Raw genomic sequence first — 19,879 nt, 5'->3', positions numbered from 1 at the left:
TCCTAAAGAAGAATGATTTCTCACTCTTTTCTACTAACTAAAATTCAGTCAAAAGAAGATCCACCTGTGAAAACAAAACACCTACTGAAAGGCAATGCATTTACTCCTCTGAGTGTTTCTACTGAATTTTGGCATTCTCTGCCTGTGGGTTTTCTCTTTTCACAACTACTGCTACCATGGCAACAACCAATAAGACACTGCCATGTGCTGCACCCTTGTTCTGAGCCTGACATGCCTCCAAATAAGACCTCATTTTCCGTTCATGTGTAAGGCTGAAAGGAATCCAGAAATGACAGGTGTCATTAAAACTAAGTATAAATTAGTATCAAAGATGTGTATTCTGAAAGATCCTAAACATAAGATATATGTGTGTGGGTGTGTGTATATATATTAATGTAATGTATATAATATATATACACACACCCACACACATATATATACATATATGTATTTGCAAAATAATCAAATCTATTGCTATTAGAAAAGGGCAGCCTGATTTGTTGCTCGGCTCAACTAAAGTGACCTTTACGCATATGATGGATAATAGACTAACTGTTTTAGAAAGATAATCACATTAAATATCTATGTACAGTCAAGGAGGATATTTTTTTATGCGCTACTAACTCAAAGAGCCTTAATTCAATGGTGATGATCATTTGGCAGTAGGCCAGAAATATACCCACAATGGAAGATCTCTAGGGAATAAAATATATGACTTTGAGTTCCATTATGTTAACGTATTAGATCTTTTTAAAAAGTTTCTTTGTATTTTAACGTTTTAAAATAGGATAGACGTTCTTTATCATGTATGAAATAAGCCCCAAAGTGAAAATGGAGCAGTAGGAAAAGTTGGGGGAAGCCCAAGAAAAGGTAGATAAAAGAAAAATTCTTATACCTCCAAGCCAGAACTTCTGACTTCTAAGATGAACCCGAGAAAGGCTAGGTTTGTCTCCGAGCCTCTTCCTAGTCAGCTGCAGTCTCCGTCAAAGAGCAGAGAGGGCTGACTTGAGATAAAAAGACCCAGCATGAAGCACACACTATATGGAGGAGGATAAAGATGTGAACAGAGGCACAGCACGAGTGGGAGAGAAGCCTTGTTGGCCAAAAGTGGTTGGAAAAGCTTTTCCAAGCCATTCCATCGTATGCAACCATGAGATAAGTTAGACCCAGGGATAAAAACACTGGATTCTCATAGTGGATTCTCTATTAACCAAACACACTGACCAGGATGAACTTAGGTGAGCCCCTTCTTCTTTCTATTTCTCTCAATAGGACATTTACGAGGCAGCTATGATGTTCAAGACACTAGACTATGAGCCAGAGAGTAATGTTTCTAAAGGGATGGGACAGGAACCAGGCACCTTAGAATCTGCTGGGTCCCATCTCAGAACTAGTGAATGGGATTCTCTGGAAGTGGGTATTTCCTGGGGAGTTTTTAGGCATAATAAAGTTGAATAACAATTTTCAGCTACAGAATAAAAATATGAGTGAGATACGGTTTGTACCTTCAAAAATATTCTAATCTAATTTCCCTTCTTTAAAGAAGGTCTTTGTACTCAACAATTTCTAAAGGCTTTCTGACACTCATTTTAGTTTAACTTTTTCTAACAAGATTAACATTTTACAAGGTACTTCACTAAATAAGTAAAATTTTCATTATGTGACCTGGTTCTATTTACCCAGCCATTTTTGGTGTGTTTTGAGTAAGCCATACAATTTCTTAGTTGCTATTCTTATTTGGGAACAGATAAAAAATTAAAAAAACAATCAGGAATGTTACCCTCCCTAGTGATTTTCAACAACACCCAGGGAGGCAGAGGATCAAGACCCAGGGAACTGAGCTCGGCTTCTAGCTAGTTTCGTGACCTTGGGCACACAAGTACACCTCTCTGGGCCTCAGCTTCCCCCTCTAAAAGGAGGGATGAGATTACTCAGGTGACAAAAATCTCTGTGTACTCAGATGGCAGCTTCCATGGCTCTTTTACTCCTAAAATTTCTGAAAGGTATTTGTGAAACACATCTCATGTGTGAGTTCATACCAGGGTCCACAGAAAACAAAACTTGTATATTTTAACATTTCTCTAATGCAACTTACAAACTGATAATCCATCCATATGATTCCCATTGACTTTACTAATAAATCCTTTCTTGCATTCATATATTCCTCTCCGTTTCTGCTGCAGCTGCCCTAGTCTACAGCCTTTGAAATTACCCACTTGGACCAATACAATAGCTTCCTAGTTTCTGTTTTTCATCCAATATCACTACACTCCTTATACTACCACCAGGAGCATCTTTCGGGGACACAGATATCATGATGTTATTTGCTACTTTATTATTTTTTTTATTAAATTTTTTTTTAGCATTTATTTATTTTTGAGAGACAGAGCATGAATGGGAGAGGGGTGGAGAGAGAAGGAGACAGAGAATCCGATGCAGGCTCCAGACTACAAGCTGTAAACACAGAGCCTGAAGCGGGGCTTGAACTAATTAACCATTAAATCATGACCCGGACCGAAGTCAGACGCTTAACTGAGTAAGCCACTCAGGAGCCCCTGTTATTTGCTACTTTAAATCCTTCCGTGTTTTTCCTGTGCTTAAAGCCGCAGTCCAAACCCTTAGGAAAAGGTCATGCAGAAGATTGTTACCATCCACCTCCAGCATGCTTGTCCAGTCTCACTTCTGGCCTCTGCTAGGTCCTTGTGTCTACCAACCAGCCTCACACACTTGTGGCTTTCCCCACACGTGTTATATGCCTTCATTTTTCCCATCTTCTACTTTCTCTCTGGAATTCCTCTCATCTTCTTATCTGCCTCACAAGTTTTATGTACTTTCTTAATATCTCTACTACATTAAAACAATCTTAGATTATTTTTTACATGTTTCTTCCCTGATAAGTTTTAAGCAAAATAAAATAATAAAGCAAGACAAATTTAAAGCAAAAGAATACTGCCTCATGCATAGATGTTCAACAAATGTTTGCTAATATACATGCAGGTGACTAGTAGTATCTTTTAAAAAAAATTGAAAAAAAACAGAAAATAGCTGGTATACCAGAATGTCCCTTTAATACACTTTTATTTATATTTAAATAAATATTTAAATAAATAAATAAATAAATAAATATTTAAATGAACTTGCTTTACAATATAAATCTTGGAAAAGTTGTGAGCGGCTTCTCTGTGCTCTTTGACGTGAGCATTAAAAAATGCACACTTTAGGGGCCCACGGGTGGCTCAGTCGGTTAAGCGTCCGATTTTGGCTTAGTTCATGGTCTCGCATTTCATGGGTTTGAGCCCCGCGTTGGGCTCTGTGCTGACAGCTCAGAGCCTGGAGCCTGTTTCAGATTCTGTGTCTCCCTCTCTCTCTGCCCCTCCACAGTTCATGCTCTCTCTCTCTCTCTCTCTCTCTCTCTCTCCATCTCTCTCTCTCTCCCTCTCTCTCAAAAATAAACATTAAAAAAATTTTTTTAAAGTGCACACTGTAAATAAACATTGAAAAAGGCACGGACTGCATGTTCATATTTTAAACAATGGGCACATTGGGAAAGCCCATAGTCAGTGACAAGATCTAAAGTGAGGCAGCTCCTACCTGTTAAATCTGCACTGGGCCACCACCCTAAGTCACAGGCTTTGCAGGTGAATTCATCTTGCACGTATTCATTCTCTTTGCAGGCTGTGCAAATCCAGCAGCAACTCACTTCTCCTTTCCGTATGACCTGTAACACAGAGATAATTCATACGCCTTAAAGATGGTCTCTCCAGAAAGTCTTCTATTTCATATAAGGACTTATTTTCATACTACAATAAAAAAAAAGAGTAACTCTTCAAAATATCCTATATGCTGAGGAACATTAAGTACATGCATTCGAATAGGCCTGATTATCTTCAAGTTCAGATGGGAATTTCAGTTCATTCCATGCTGGGTTTGGAGGCTTTTCAAAAATAATTTCTTTCATAAAGGGAATTGATGACATTATATTTTTTAGTGTTACAAAAATGAAACAGCTAAATTTTATTATTTATATTCATCTGTATTAATTGTCCTCAGAAAAATAAAAATAAATTTTTCTTCTCTGAAAGAGCAATGTTTAGCCACAAATTTCTTACGTAATAAAACCTTATTTATTCATAAAATCTGAGGATTTTTAAATGAATTTTGTAACTATGAACATATGAGCAACTTTATACATATAAAAACAGAATGATGGCCAAGAAAGTCAACCCTGTTATTGGCCTTGTGACTTGCTCTAGTGAATTTAAAAGATCACATAAATTGTTGGAAGAAAAATTATTTTTAGCCCCAAATTACAATGAATCAAAAATTACAAAGAATCATTTATTATTGGAGTAGTTTAAACTTTCTCCCATTTTCTTTTTTTTTTTTTTTTTAACGTTTATTTATTTTTGAGACAGAGAGAGACAGAGCATGAACAGAGGAGGGGCAGAGAGAGAGGGAGACACAGAATCTGAAGCAGGCTCCAGGCTCTGAGCTGTCAGCACAGAGCCTGACGCGGGGCTCGAACTCACGGACCGCGAGATCGTGACCTGAGCCGAAATCGGCCACTTAACCGACTGAGCCACCCAGGTGCCCCCTTTCTCCCATTTTCAATTTGTTTGGTAAGCAAATTTCACTTGGCATAATAAAAAAAAAGTCAAAACACACTGCATTTAAAGTGAGTTTTTTGTAAACAGCACATAATTAGATCTTGCTTTCATCTCCAGTCTGAGAACTTCTGCCTTTCATTGAAGTGTTTCATACATTTACATTTAGTATAATTATTGATGTGGCTGGATATAAATATTTTGATCAGATAGATGTTGGACATTGTGTACATAAGGCGTAGAGTCCTGGATGTTTTTCCCTGAAGAATTAATTATTGGTCTTTGTTCTGGCGGCAAACTACTCGTGGCTCAGTTTGAGCCTTGTTTTTAATCTTTTAGGATAAGTCTAGAAGATTGTCTGCTCTAGAAATAATTAAGCCTCATATTAAAGTGTAATCACCTGGGGTTTCTACTTAATTCCTTGTGTATTCAACAAGGTATCTCCACTCTGGCTTGTGAAAAATGAGACAATTCCTGGGTCTGTGTAAGCTCAGGGATTCCAGCTCCCCAGTAATTGTTTTCTACCTGGACTTTTTGAATTCTACCCTACTCATATGCAGATCGGTGTTTGGCCAAATATTCAAGGGAACCTGTGTGTTAACCTCTGGGACTCTTTCTGAATAGATCTCCTCTCCCTTACACTGCAGTACAAATTCTCGCTGCCTTGGCCTTCCTAAATCTTGATTTCTGTCTTCTTAAATTAGCAAGGTCTCCAAGCTCTGTATTCTCTTTCATTGCACAACAATCAGGGAATTGCCTCCAGGCATAAAGCCTTAGTGACTTTTGGGTTCATCTTGTTTGTTTGCCTACACTTCCCTGGAATCAAGGTCATGCACTGGTTTCCAATGTCTGAACACAGTTATTTCATATATTATGTCAAGTTTTCTAGTTGTTTACAGCAAAAGGCAGTCTGGACTCCCTTACTCTTTTATGGCTAGAAGCAAAAGTTCTTCCCTAATACAGTAAATATTATTAAACGTTTTCGTATGTAAAATCAGGAATTAAATTGTAAATATTGCCATACCTTAAAATAATACAAACTCTAGCTTTTGTGAAAATAAAATTATCTTCTCACAGAGCAGGTCAAAATTTATATATTTATCTTAGAATTACATATAAAATATCAAATAACAGTCTATTTTCAGAAAATGTAAAATGTTTTCTTTTTCTTTGTTTACTTTCAAATGACTTTAGAAAGTAGAATCAGATTAAGTCTTTTCAAAAACTAGCCCCAACTTCAAAATAAGCATGGAAAATTTACATTCTAGGTAATAATTTTTTAAGTGATATATGAGAAAAATTCAATAAATGAATACTACTTTCTTATTTTAGTTGGTATAAAAAGTATAGTAAAAGCCATCACAAAATACTGTATGACTTCAGTCAGCTTTGTGTTTTTCTCTCACTATAAAATTAATGCTACTAATTTGACAAATTCAAAAGGTGATAATGCTAAGCAAATTTATTTATTCAGGATGACTAGTGAAGGTAGATCCTACGAGTGACTCTTGGAAAGTCTTTAAAATTAGGTTTTAAATGATTAAATAAATGAATGAATAAATGATTAACTTATACCTTTACTATTAATTATATAATTATATAAAGGTATATAATCAATTATATAATTAACAATTATAAAATTAAAATTATACAAATATTATAAAATTATGTAATTATATCATTATAAAATTATAAAACATAATTATATCATTATTTATTAATAATAAAAAATGAAGCTGCTCACATGCAGTTTTTTTTTATGTCTTCTTTATTCTGCCACCAAGTATGTGTACTTTTGGCATACAATGTCTATAATATCTGACTTGTCTTTTCCATCTCTCAGTCACCCCTCTAGACTGAGATTTTAACACTTTACACTTGAATTTTGGGCCCTGTCTTTTAATTATACAACATGCTCTAATTTCTTCTTGCGGTTACTTACTTACTTCTTACTCTTACTTCTTCTTTCTCTAATTTCTTAACATGCAGAGCTTCCTAGATCACGGGAATGGCCAGTGGGCTCCTCAAGAGAAGGGACCAAGCCAGCTCGTTGTTTTCAGATCATTGTCATCAAGGGATAGATATGTACCCAAAACACACAGTAGGTGGTCAGTGGGTGGTGACTTGAATCTTTTTAAAACATACAATTAGGCCACTCAAAGAAGTTTAGTGCCTCCCAACCCCAATACCTTTGCAACATAAGCTCTTTAGTCAGGCATTCACTTAGTCCCTGGTCCTTGCTTCTGCACTTAACTCTGTTAATAATTTCTTACATAAGTCTGTCAAATGAGGACAGAGCCTCTGTGCCAACCCCTCATTTTGTCCTCATTAATGTCCACATAACTCTGTTTTGTTTGTTTGTTTTGGAGGAAGGTTTCAAGTAGACTAGAAACATCATCAAATTTGTGTTTCATCTGACTTGCTTTGTGCAAGGAGTAACCTAGAGAATACACTTTAAAGAAAGAGAGACAAAGAAGAGAGAATGTGTGTGCGTGTGTGTGTGCGTGTTTGTAGGTGTGTGTTAACCCATGGCTCTCACATGGAACCATATAGCGAACAAATAAATACATTTTCATAAAGAAAGAACATAATCTCCCATTTAGAATGTCACCTTTCTCCACAAGTCCAAAGTCCATCTGTGTCAATACTCTCAAGGGTAGGTACAACATTACAAGCTTCAGACAGTATTTCTGGAGCAGTAAATCCTTTCAAACAGGGCCTTATTTACAATTCTCTAAGAGCTAAAATATAGTTGGCATTTCATTACTACAAGTTAGATTTTGTCCGCTAGCTTTTTTCATATCTATATGGTAGATATGTTTCATTTAGGTACAGTTTTTTAAAATATTGTTACTATCTCTAATTTATGTTCAAATCTCCTTCAGATATTCAAATCAAAATCATATTATTGATTATTTGTATATTTTGTTTTTTTATATGAGTCATGCTTACTAATATTTCTTTTGCATGTACAGTGGCATCATTATTAGTTACTTTTGTTAATCTCTTTCTGTGCCTAATTTATAAATTAAAACTTATCATCGGTATATAAGTCTAGGAAAAAACATAGCATATATTACAGGTTTGGTACTATTTGGGATTTCAGCCATCCATAGGGAGGGAGGTGTCCTGGATTATATTCCCCACAAACAAGAGGAGACTACTGTAGTATACACCCAATAACTGAATAAAGTATTTTTTCACTTTTGTCACAGAAAATACTTTTTATGATAGATCTGAATCACAACAACAGTTTTGATATTTTACTGAAACTGCTCTTGAAGGACCAAGGCTTACTAAGTCCCCGAGCCTGCTTTGATTCTTTCTAGATCCTGCGTACACAGTGCTGTTGATTGCTAGTGAGACTAGGTGACCTGCTGGTACACGCAATGCCATTATTCAATTACATACACACTGTAGGAGTCTTAAAAGATTCATGCAATAGGAAAGCAAGTGTTCATTCTGTGACTCAGTTTCTGAAGTAACATGAAATGGATTTTTTAAATTAAGGTTTTATTTAGAAAAAGAACGTAAGAAAATAAATAGCATCAAGAGAAAATAATGAAGGAAAGGTAACTGTGAATCAAAGGAAACAGAGAAAATTTTCCTCGGAAGAGAACTGCCTAAAAGACTAAACAGAATAAAGAAATTGAGTCTACTCTAATCAGGACTGGGGGAGAATCAGCTACAAGAGAGAAGAGCTAACCCTGCCCCCCAATCAACTTAATGGCTGATGTTTTTCTCCAGCTACACTGAGCTCCTCAAAGGAATGGGCCATGGTTGAGCTTCCTTTGCATTCCCTGTACTAGTGAGGTACTAAAGCTGAAGGGACTCCATGTTAGAAACGCTCCATCTTGGGGCACCTGGGTGGCTCAGTTAGTTTAGCATCTAGTTAAGCATCTGACTCTTGGTTCAGCTCAGGTCATGAGCTCACGGTTTGTGACATGGAGCCTGGCATTGGGCTCTGTGCTCATGGTGTGGAGGCTTTTTGGGATTCTCTCTCAACCTCTTTCTCTGCCCCTCCTCTGCTTGTGCTGTCTCTATCTCTCTCAAAACAAACAAACAAACAAACAAACAAATATTTTTTTAAAAAAAGAAAAAGAAAAGTTCCATCTCTGCTGTTTTTCTACTAGGCCCCATTTACTCACGTTCCATATTTTACCTCTGAATAAGCCAATGAAGCTATGTTCTCACTTCAAGGGGAAAGTAAGAAAGTTAATCACTCTCTGAAATTTGTCCTGGGCCCCAAATACCTGATAACACCTAAGAAGAGCCAAATTCCAAACATGTTCCAGGACATTAACTGCAAACAAACCTTGGCTGATACTGGCATCAATACTCCTACCTTCAGTAATGTATGAAATAATACCTATTGTACAGCTCATACTCACCTTTGAATGGCCTCTACCCTGGATTCCTGAAGAAACATGTACCTTAGACCCTTTTCTAATATGAACCCCTAACCCCAAGCAATGATGAGACTCATTCTCCTTTCCTTTTCAAGTCTCCCAGACACTCCGTCTGCTATTCTCTGTCACTCAGGCTATTTAATAAATTCTTCCACTTTCTCTTGCTGGTGTTTGGTTTCTATCCTGTGTGAAGTAAAGGACCCTTTTGGCTGGTCTTGTGGGACCTTCCCCTGGATCCTCAGACCCAGCCCATCTGCATCACTAGTATAATTCTTAGCCCATATTAATTTCTCAATAATGTAGACGGATGAAAAGAGGAAAATAATATAGACTATGACATAAACAGAAGAAACAGAAATGAATTCAAAGAATGGAAAAGAAGAGTAAGGGACGAAAACCCTGCAAAAAGTAAATACAAAATATCAATTAAAATCCCTACATTGTAATTTGTTATACGGAAAATATAATAAAAATGGCATGGGAATATAAAATCATCACAAGAATGGGGCACCAAGGTGGCTCAGTCGGTTAAACATCTGACTCTTGATTTTGGCTCAGGTCACCATCTCACAGTCCATGAGTTTGAGCCCCGCATCAGGTCTGTGCTAACAGTGCAGAACCTCCTTGGGATTCTCTGTTCTCTGTCTGTCTGTCTGTCTGTCTCTCAAAATAAATAAATAAAATCTTAAAATCATCACAAGAATGGACATATATAAAGTCAGGTTTTTTGCTAGGACCTCTGTACAGAATTACACTAACCCTTCATTGCCACTCAATGCAGTGGAGTTAATTACATGCGTTCTGTAGGTGAGGAAGCCGTTGCAGAAGGGATTGGTATCTTGTGCAAATCTCAGTCTTGTTATCTGCAGTTATTTTCAAAAGGCAGACACTCCTAGTGTAACAATGGCTGCTAAGGCGATGACATGTTATGTGGAGAAACAAAATTATATCTCAGAGCCTGGTAGATATATATTCAATTAATCAACCTTTGTTTAGTGGCCCAGTGTGTCAGACATGGTGCTATGCATGGGATAAATTATTGAAGAACCCAATTGTTGGTGTTAAGGAGCTCAAAATCTAATATAATGTGTTAAGTGTATTGATAGAGGAATGAAATGCTTATGCAGAACATATATATTCAATTATTCACTCATTCTCTTACAACATGCGTTTAAAGTGCATATAATGTGCCAGGCACCATGTCAAGGCTAGACATAGTCAGTGAACAAAACAGATAATATCCCCATCCTGAGGAGGAGCTATTATTCTAGAGAAGGGTTTTGAGAAAACTAAAGGGAGAAAGAAGAATAGGGTGCAGGGCAGGGACCAAGGTGAGGCAAGTGTAGCACCTAGGGGCCAAATTTAAAGAGACACCCGCCCTCAGCGTTGTGTAAGTATGCACCCTGCACTTGCACAACCTCGAGAGTGAGTGCCTCCCTAAATCCCGGGCACTAGGCACCTCATTTGCCTCATGGTGGTCCTAGATAGGGGGGTGCCTGGAATAAGGAATTACAACCTTGCATTTGGTGATTAGATAAGGCATCACTAAGATATTGCCATTTAAGTAAAGACTTGAGAGAAGGAAAGGGTATAAGCCCTGGATATATCCAGTGGAAGAGTATTCTAGGCAGAGGCAACACCTAGAACAGAGTTGGTATGCTGCATACTCATACTTCCTTCTCTATCTTTCTGTATGTATGTTATACTTCAATAAATGTTTACTTACAAAAGCAAATGGGTCTGCCACTGCCACTGTCCAATATCACGTCATTTAGCAGCAGCACCTATCAGGTGCTATCTGCCCAAAAGTGGCGATAGGCTGGGTCTGAAGCTAAGGTGATCACCAACAACTTCAGTAAACAGAGTCTGGTCAACATACGAGAGGTGAAGATGTAGATATTACTCAAAGTAGCTATGGATAAATTAATAATTCCACAGAATTTCTCATTATGACCAGTGCTTACAGCTTCCTCCTCATCCAGAGGGACTATGGTATTCATGTTTTCACATGCACAAGAAGACACACACACACAAAGCATTTAGTCTTCTTTTTTTTCAAAATTGCAGCCAATATATTTTTAGTTGCCCGGGGAGATCACATCAATGTTATGTAATCACAGTCTTCTCAGATAAGGAGTTTTTTATATTCATGTGGGCAATTTATATTCAGATCTTGCCATCCTGCAGTGGAATTTTGAAAGAATTACATAATGGACGAACCGTATCATCACTTCACTGGTTGCCAGAATGGCTACATTAACTGTGAACAGTTTAAATGGGTAGTTTGCTTTGATTCCCACCGAGAGAAAGCAGAGGTGGATGGGACAGTTGTGGTTGATGATATTATTGCTAACTTTCTTCACTCCTCTTATGGCTATATGAGAATTATCCTTATTCTTACAGAACATAAGCTGAGGTATTAAGATATCGAGTTTCATGATATTTGCACCTGACTTTCAAATGGCTCAGGGAGAACATAGGACAGAGTAAAAGAGAGAGAGGGAGAAAGAAAGAGAGAAAGAAAGAAAGAAAGAAAGAAAGAAAGAAAGAAAGAAAGAGAAAGGGTAAGGTGATAAAAAATAGAGTGAAGGGTTTACAATTACTAAATGTGGCTGGTGGCTATACAAGTGGTCAATTTAATGTTTTCTTTCATGTTTGAAAGTGAGAAAAGGAGAGAAATATTAACTAGATCAAAATTATGAGCAAATAGGGAAAAAGCTGAACCAAAATAAAAATGCTCATTACAGATATGGGAAGTATTCAAAGATAATTCACACTTAGCAGTCATGAAATAACTCTGAAAACTCTCTGGAAGGTCCAGGATGATGGGGCTGGATGGGCTGGGTGGTGGGGACCTGACATGCACACGCAAGCCACGTAGTGACCAGACAGTAATGACTGTTTGCACCATGAGCACGTTTGCTTGAGGTAGATTTCAGTCTAAAATGATTCTCTTGACACCAAATTCAAGACAAAATTCCTCCTCCTACTGCCATGGAGGGAAGAGGACATATCTGAGCAATTTTGAGGAGGCGCTGGAGGAGAATGAAACCATTCCAAATGCTATAGCCTATCATATAAAAACAAAAATAGCTAGAAGTATCAAGAAGGGCAATTGACACACTTTGAACTCTGAATGTGGAGCAACTACAGATGGAAAAACTGAATATAAAATAATCTGTCAGGCGTGATCCATAACGTGACCTAGAAGAAAATCAGCAGGTGAGCTACCCAGATTCAATGTGAGAGTAAGAAGAGTGGAAGGGGGAAGAAGAGTGCACCCCGTTTCCCTAACTTCCAACTCCGGGTGTTGAGATCAAAGGGCCAGTATCTCATCAGGTGGGGAATTGCCCGGAAATGGTGTTAAAGCCTATTTTTGGTTATTTTATATTTTGATGAAAGTTTTGCAACTTTTCCATCATTACAAAACAAATGGAATGATAATGCTTTTCAAAGTTCATCTGTCTGATTTCACACAATGCAGTGTTTCATATTCTATCACATCATTAAAGTTGTTTTTCTCCCTGAGGATATTTAACTGTGATATCGGCAGATGTGTTGTTACCTGGAGTACACACGTTATAATGTGACTGCATTTTCTTCTCAACCTTGACACTGGAGAGCATGGACCCAAGACACATCTATTGCCTGTAACTATTTCTGCATAAAGTAACAGGAAGGATGGTTGGCAAATCATATATGTTCTATCACACAAAATTTAACCTTATCTCATTTATTTATTTATCATTAGGAAAGGGAAGGTGGTACTAACTGCTTGACAATTTTGATCAAAATAGATATCCAGTCTTTCAGAGGGACAGCATCCCTTGCCGGATAATGCTGGAATTGGGCCAAGTAAGCAACTATAAATATAGAAAGAGTTCTTTCAAGAGCTGGAAAATGTACAGAGGAAGAGGAAAACAATGCTAAAGAGGCTACAGAAAGAATGAGTTCACAGCAGGCATTAAAGGGATGATCTTAGGTTGCTAAAGAAGACAAACATTCTGGAATGTGAGCCTCTCATCCCTAATCTCTGCAGTCTTAAACTATCAGATCTACCACAAAGTGGCTGCTTTTTAATCACTGGCCTGTGTTGACAGGTGGTAGTATTAATGTGAAAATTAATATTAGCCATTATATTTTTAAAAGAAGGGTATTATTAGAAACGATAAGATTTTTACATTGACAACATCTGCCAAGTAGCTATACTTACCAACAGAAAAACCTAGAGTCAAACTCCTCTAGTAGCGTTACCTAATCATGCTTATGGTATTATTAAATCTAAGGATACATAGTTCCAATTAAAGGTCAATGGTTAATGGTTTCTTAATAGACTATCCTAGCTTCCTTCCATCTTTGAAGGAGTCTGGGATCACAATGAAAATGAACATGTCCCTTTTAGTTTGATACTCAACAAATTGGTGGTTTGGCCTCTTTGCTGATCTAACTGGAGTGGGAAACTCAGGGTGATGCAGGAAGCTGAAGCTGAACGAGGGATTCTAGCAGATATAAGTTAAGCAATCTTCTGAGGTCCACCCTGCTAACACCTTTGAAACTAAATTTTTATCTTTCCAATAGAAAATACCAAGAAATAGGAATCAGACTTATCTCTTGAAAGGAAATTAGTTAACCTAATTCCAAAGTCCGTAGTTTGTAAGATACATGTACTTGGGGTTTTCTATATGTACGTAAGGTATATTTCACTATATGACAGTATGGCCTGTGTAAATCGGGAAATATTTGTGATCTATTCTATTACATTCATGTAACTTCAGAATTTTATTTTGATTGGCCGGGTGAGAACAGGAGAAATTAGTGCTGTCCATTCAACATGCCCACATCCCAGCCCCCAAATAATCCTCTTAAGGCAAAGAACCCACAGACAAACTTAGGGGAGAAACAAAATAGAAGACAGAGAGGAAAGGAAAGAATAGGAGCCAGTGAAAGCAATCTGCAGGATCTTTTCCCTCGACATCTCTGCCGGATTCCCTGCCTCTATTAAACTCTCCCAACCTCCCGCACTAATACTGCGTCTTCAATTCTAGATTCTGTTCCCTGTTAAAGTGCATCTCTATTTATAATTTTATTGTGAACTCCTGAGAAAATAAAGCTTAGCAATTGAAACTTGCATTAGTAGGAAATACACCAGTTCATCTAATGACAGGCAATTGAACCACACGAGGCAGTGAGGTGATCAGAGCTCTGGGCTGGCTCTGATCCCAGCTTTGGCACTTTCTAGCTTGAGAGAGCTTGGGGCAAGTGACTCAACCTCTCTGGGCTTCAGATTCCTCATCTGTATAATGGGGGCCACAATATCTGTTTTAAAAGTGTTATTTTAAGGAATCATTAAAATGGTGACTGTAATGTATCTATTATTGTACTTGCGCAAGAATATGCTTGAAAAATATTTATCCCTGACCTCTATTGCCTCCCTTCTCCTTCCTTTCACTGCTGCCTTCATCTTCCCACTCCTTCTTGGCTCTTCACCACACCAAGGAAAATGGCGGCAGGCCTGGTACAGGAGATCACCACATGTGCAGGCTGTTGGTGTTTGACTGCAGATTCACTGTCCACACTTTGTGTGCTGCCTCAGATCCTCTTCTCCTAGCCTCTCTCTCAGGCCCTTGGCCACTGGCTCTTGGAAAGTCCTGGACACTTCTGCAACCCATACTTCAGTCTCTATCACTGTTGTCTCTTTTCTTGGCATGTCCAACTGTCTGTCTCTCCCATGACTCCGTCACTGGGTTTCAGCTACCTCCATTGCAGTCACCACAGCAGAAGCCCAGACCAGACCGCATGGGACCCAACTGCTTCTAGATCTGAAAAAGGACCGTGGGACCAGACATAGATTCTGGCTTCCCCAGTAGCTGTCTAAAGGGATCAGACGATACTACTTCCTGTGAGTAAACTCTGTCCACAGGAAACAGAAAATGGCACGGCATAGGTGCACACATTCTTCCCCCCTCCTTGCTCCAGTAGATACTCCAAGTGGCCCACCCAGAGATCTCTCTGAGGTCGAATGACCGGTTATACTCAGTGAAGTGGTGTCCTGCTCAGTAAAGCATCACTTTAGTGACGGTGGTGGTGGTGGTGGTGGCAGGGGCTTCCGTGCTTCCGTGTCTCCTTTTCCCTTTCCCTTCACTCTTGCATCTGAGAATTCCGTTTCCCAGTAATGCACTAGCACTTAGGCAGTGCTTAGTTTTAAGGTTTTGAGGAAACCCGTGAACTACACTGTCCAGGCTTTCTTGTCAATGTCTTCCGGATGAAGTTGGCCAAATGCAGGGACCTAATAAGAGACTAAAGCGAGGGAGAGAGGGGAAGCCAAGGTATCCTCCCCTCCCCGCTTCAGGGGGGCAGTTCAGGAGCAGCTGTGACTCCTCCCTGTGTCCCTCTGGCCTGGGGTGAGGATGATTCTTGCTGTTACTCATCTCTGCGGTGCCTTGGTGTCCTCCTTTACTTTTATAACCAATCTATCAAACAACCTGGCAAGGGTTCTTTTTTCCCCGACTGAACCCTGACTAATAAAACACACAACAATAAAAAGTTTGATTTTACTTAACTGTGTTTCTGGAATGGTTAAAAAGAAATTTCTGCTTTTATAAGACATGATATGTAGATTTCTAAGAATCGATAACATAAGAAAACTACTTTTAACTACTTCAAGGGAAATTACCATAAGAAAGCTCTATGGGTTATCATTTAAAAAGTCAAATGATTTATTTTAGCATTTTAAATGGCATTCTATATTTAAAGTGAATAATCCCTTTCTAAGCATTATGCTTTCCAGTGAATACCAGTGCAAGTCCTATAATCACCTTCTATGTTGCCTCTCTGCTGTCTTTGTGGTGGCTACTGAGGGATCTGGCTCTTTGCATCCTGGGCCTGGTGGGTGGCAAATTGGTGGTGTGAGAATATAAGTGCTATCGTTTGGGAAATGGGATTCAGATTTCATTTGTTTGCATACCTCCCATGGTGCTTATGGGTAACAAACAAACATTCCACCCCCCCCCCCCCACCACCTCCACTCCAGGTGCCATTGAGAACAGGCATATTTTCTTCCTGCAGGGTACACAATCTTTCTAAAATTAGACCCCAAGAGATTTGCATTTATAGCGAGTGCTCTGTAATGGCTCCGCGATGATTTCTGGGATCTCCTTCAATAACAAACACTGCATGGGCGTAATGCAAACGTGAAGCCAGAAATACTTTAGTATCTGGGCATAGAGATGTATGACAGCCTTTCCTGTGAACCTGGGGAGGAAAGGCCTTTCTTCTGAAAGGTACAAATGGGAATCCACATGGTACGCGAGCCCCCATTCATGGCCTACCAGTAACCACAGTAACAGCAGGGAATTGTGGAAGGGGGCCGGAGTTCAGGGAATCTTTGGAATGATTTGTTTTCTCTTGCCACGGTTTGTTTGTTTGTTTGATTGTTTTTCTTATACTCTGAAAAAAACCAACTTTGTAGTTCCATAACGTTTTACAGTACTTGTTTGCAGCATAGACAATGTTCCCACCCAAGTTGGAAAGGCCTGAGTCACACATGTGATACCCCTTGATTCACATTGTCCCCGCAGTATGACCTCTGTCTCAGATGTCCCATTTTCCCCGCCATCCAGAAAGGATGACAAAATTAGAGGCCAGTGGTCTGGCATCTCATAGCAACAATTAGGAAGCTTTGGGCCTCTGGAGTTTAAACCATCAGACAGCCTCATATGGAAGAATTCTATTGGGACAAGAATCAGAAATGGGATTCCTGGCGAGCAGCCTTGCTGACCTACAGCCTGTACACACTGGATTGGCTGCAGCCATGCTTACACTGCTGAAATACTTCTGCCCAGAGTGCAAACTCATGGTATCTTCCAGCTTCCTGAATGCCCCACACTACTCCTGCCTTACAGGACTCCTTGCCCAAATCTTCCCACCGTTCAAGGACTAACTCTCGGCTTGGTGGGATGCCTCCAGCACCTTCTCACAGAGCCAAGAAGGAGTCCATTCTGATCAGTTAGTTGGCATGGCAATTATTAAGTACTTTTAATATCACATCTGGGGGCACCTGGGTGGCTCAGTCGGTTGAGCATCCGACTTAGGATCAGGTCATGACCTCATGGTTCATGGGTTCGAACCCCACATCAGGCTGTGTGCTGACAGCTCGGAGCTTGGAGCCTGCTTCAGAGTCTGTCTCCCCCCCCCCCCCCCGCCTCTGCCCCTCCCCCACTCTCTCTCTCTCTCTCAAAAATAAATAAATATTAAAAATTTTTAATATCACATCTGCATAGAAGGAACAAGATACTTAAGACTAGGGTGAATAAAACTAATGTAACATTGTGTGTCAACTATATTCTGATTAAAAAAATCATAAAATGCAATCAATCAGACAAACCAACTAGGGTAAATTATCTCCGAAGTTTGTTTCTTCCTCAAAGTGGTTGGGATGCCTGAGAGTTTGAGTCCATCAGGACAGCTCTTCAAAAGATGTTACAGCTTGGGGCACCTGGGTGGCTCAGTTGGTTAAGCATCCAACTTTTGCTTTTGGCTCAAGTCATGATCTTGCAGTTTGTGAATTCAAGCCCCATGTCAGGTTCTGCTCTGACAGTGACAGTGTGGAGGCTGCTTGGGATTTTCTCTATCCCTGTCTTTCTGTCCCTCCCCCACGTGCACTCTCTCTCTTTCTCTCTCTCTCTCTCTTGCTCTTTCTCAAAATAAATAAATAAACTTAAAAAAAAAAAAAAGATGTTACAACTTCCAAATCCTCTGCTTTCACTGACCAGTAGAGGCTGGGCTTTTCCAGTTTCTGCACCAGCACTTCCACACATGACTACACTCTTGCTCCAAGATCCCTCAGTGTACTACTCAGAGCTTCTTCCTACAGGGGTGGTTCCCCAGCTCCTGAGAATGAGAATGGCAGGTGGCATGGTGGCATGGCCAGACGGCCAGTGCCTCACCCGGTACCACCTCCAGCCCAGCTGTGCTGTGTGACATTTATGTGACAGTCTGTCTGCTCCCAGAGATGAATCACAGAAAATTAGAGAGGGGAAAGACCTACCAGGTCATTTCACCCATACTCTTGCCAGTTGGCGATCACTTCCCTACACTCCATTTCCTAGTGCATCATCCAGTGTGGTTTTAAATAGCATGAGATACAGAGACGCGCTGTTCCCATGCCTTCCTCACTGAGAATCCTCTCTAGCACGTCCAGCCAAATGTTCGATATTTGATGTTTATTTACTCTACTGTTATGCATACAGCAATATCGTGGTTCCTCACTTGCCCCAGGCTGATAAAAAAACTTCTAAGAATAACTAGGAAGTGAGGACTCTCTCTTGGCTAGAAAACGTCAGTTTCAGGAAAATCAAAGAACGTGGCGATGAAAAGAGAAATGATAAGCAGCTTCTGCGTTAGCTCCTTGCAGCTTCTTTTATGTTAATTATGTGCTTATTTAGTATTGTTCAGCTTCTGATCTCTTTAACAATAGCTGGAACTATGACTAAGCGGTACATTGGCTTTGGTGTCCACATTTACTTCTGTTTCAATTTTCATATTCAAGTATTTGTCCCTTCCCTTTCTAGATTAAATTGAAGAGTCAGGCTCATCATTGCAATTCAAAGGACTATTCTCCAATATTTGAATGGTTTGCCTATTTCATTTCCTAATCTTCCTTTGTTTTTCCAATTTTAGCTAAACACAAGAACAAAAACAGTAAGCCTGGCATATCCCTTCTGGACAGGCTTGTCTAAGAAAAATGTCTGTTTTTCTTTCTGTAGTCCATGCAGGAGGCCTCATTCTGTCTAAGAAAGCTTTTGTGGTCAGCTTACCTTAATTTGACCCTTTAAGCAAGGTTCACTGCACACAGACCGCACCATTCCACTCTTGTTCATTTGGATTTTGTAATCATCGATGTTCAACACGCCTTCGTGCCAGGTTCCGACATGTACATAGTCGTAGCGATTAGCTTCGGTGTACTGCAGGTTCATGATATCATACCTACAGGGAAAACAACACATGTGCCTTGGACAATATGGACATGATCTAGAAAACAAAGAAATTTGGTAAACAGATGTCATAGAGAGAAGGGAGATAAAAAAGCTAGAATTATCTCACGGCCTAACGCTTGTCAATATTTTCGTTTGTTTCTAATGTTTCTCCCAATTTCCAAAATGTGTGTTTCCTTCTTTAGTCTCTGTGTATTGTCCATTTGCTGAAGAATGTATGACTCCGCACTTTTCTCTCTGCTTATTGTATTCAAAACTAATCCTATGTGTGTTGAATTGATTATCATCTCCTTCAAATCATTATTCACTAAGTTATTCTTTGAACAAGTCACGATTCTTGAGAACATTGATTTCTTTTCTTTTTTTTTTAATTGTCTAATGTTCATTTATTTTTGAGAGAGGGAGAGAGACAGAGTGCAAGTGGGGTAGGGGCAGAGAGAGAGAGGGAGACACAGTATCCGAAGCAGGCTCCAGGCTCCGAGCTGTCAGCACAGAGCCCCACACAGGGCTCAAACTCACAAACCGTGAGATCATGACCTGAGCTGGAATCAGATGCTTAACTGACTGAGCCACCCAGGCACCCCAGTTTCTTTTTTTTTTTTTTAATGTTTACTTATTTCTTTTGAGAGAGAGAGTGTGCATGCAAGTCAGGAGGAGGCAGAATGAGAGAGGAGGAGAGAGAATCCCAAGCAGGCTCCATGCTGTCAGCGCAGAGCCTGATGTGGGGGCTTCATCTCAAACCATGAGATCACAACCTGAGCAGAGATCAAGAGTCAGACGTCCAACTGACTGAGCCATCCAGGCGCCCGGAGACTATTAATCTCTTAACTTGATTACTGTCATTCTAATGTTCTTTTTCACATTCGGTTGCCAT

General features: G+C 39.5%; 1 protein-coding gene across 1 annotated transcript in view; it reads right to left on the bottom strand.

Annotated features, from left to right (window-relative positions):
- GRM1 (glutamate metabotropic receptor 1) overlaps window positions 1–19,879 on the bottom strand; it is a 462,841-nt gene that overhangs the window by 43,457 nt on the left and 399,505 nt on the right. The window contains exons 8-9 of the mRNA XM_042985360.1: window positions 18,829–18,997; window positions 3,592–3,718 (exon numbers count right to left, since the gene is read on the bottom strand). Of these exons, the coding sequence (XP_042841294.1) occupies window positions 3,592–3,718; window positions 18,829–18,997 (296 nt within the window). The remainder of the gene's footprint in view (window positions 1–3,591; window positions 3,719–18,828; window positions 18,998–19,879) is intronic.

The sequence above is a fragment of the Panthera tigris genome, chromosome B2 (assembly GCF_018350195.1).
Source record: "Panthera tigris isolate Pti1 chromosome B2, P.tigris_Pti1_mat1.1, whole genome shotgun sequence".
NCBI lineage: Eukaryota > Metazoa > Chordata > Mammalia > Carnivora > Felidae > Panthera > Panthera tigris.
This window is presented reverse-complemented; position numbering and strand designations above follow the sequence as displayed.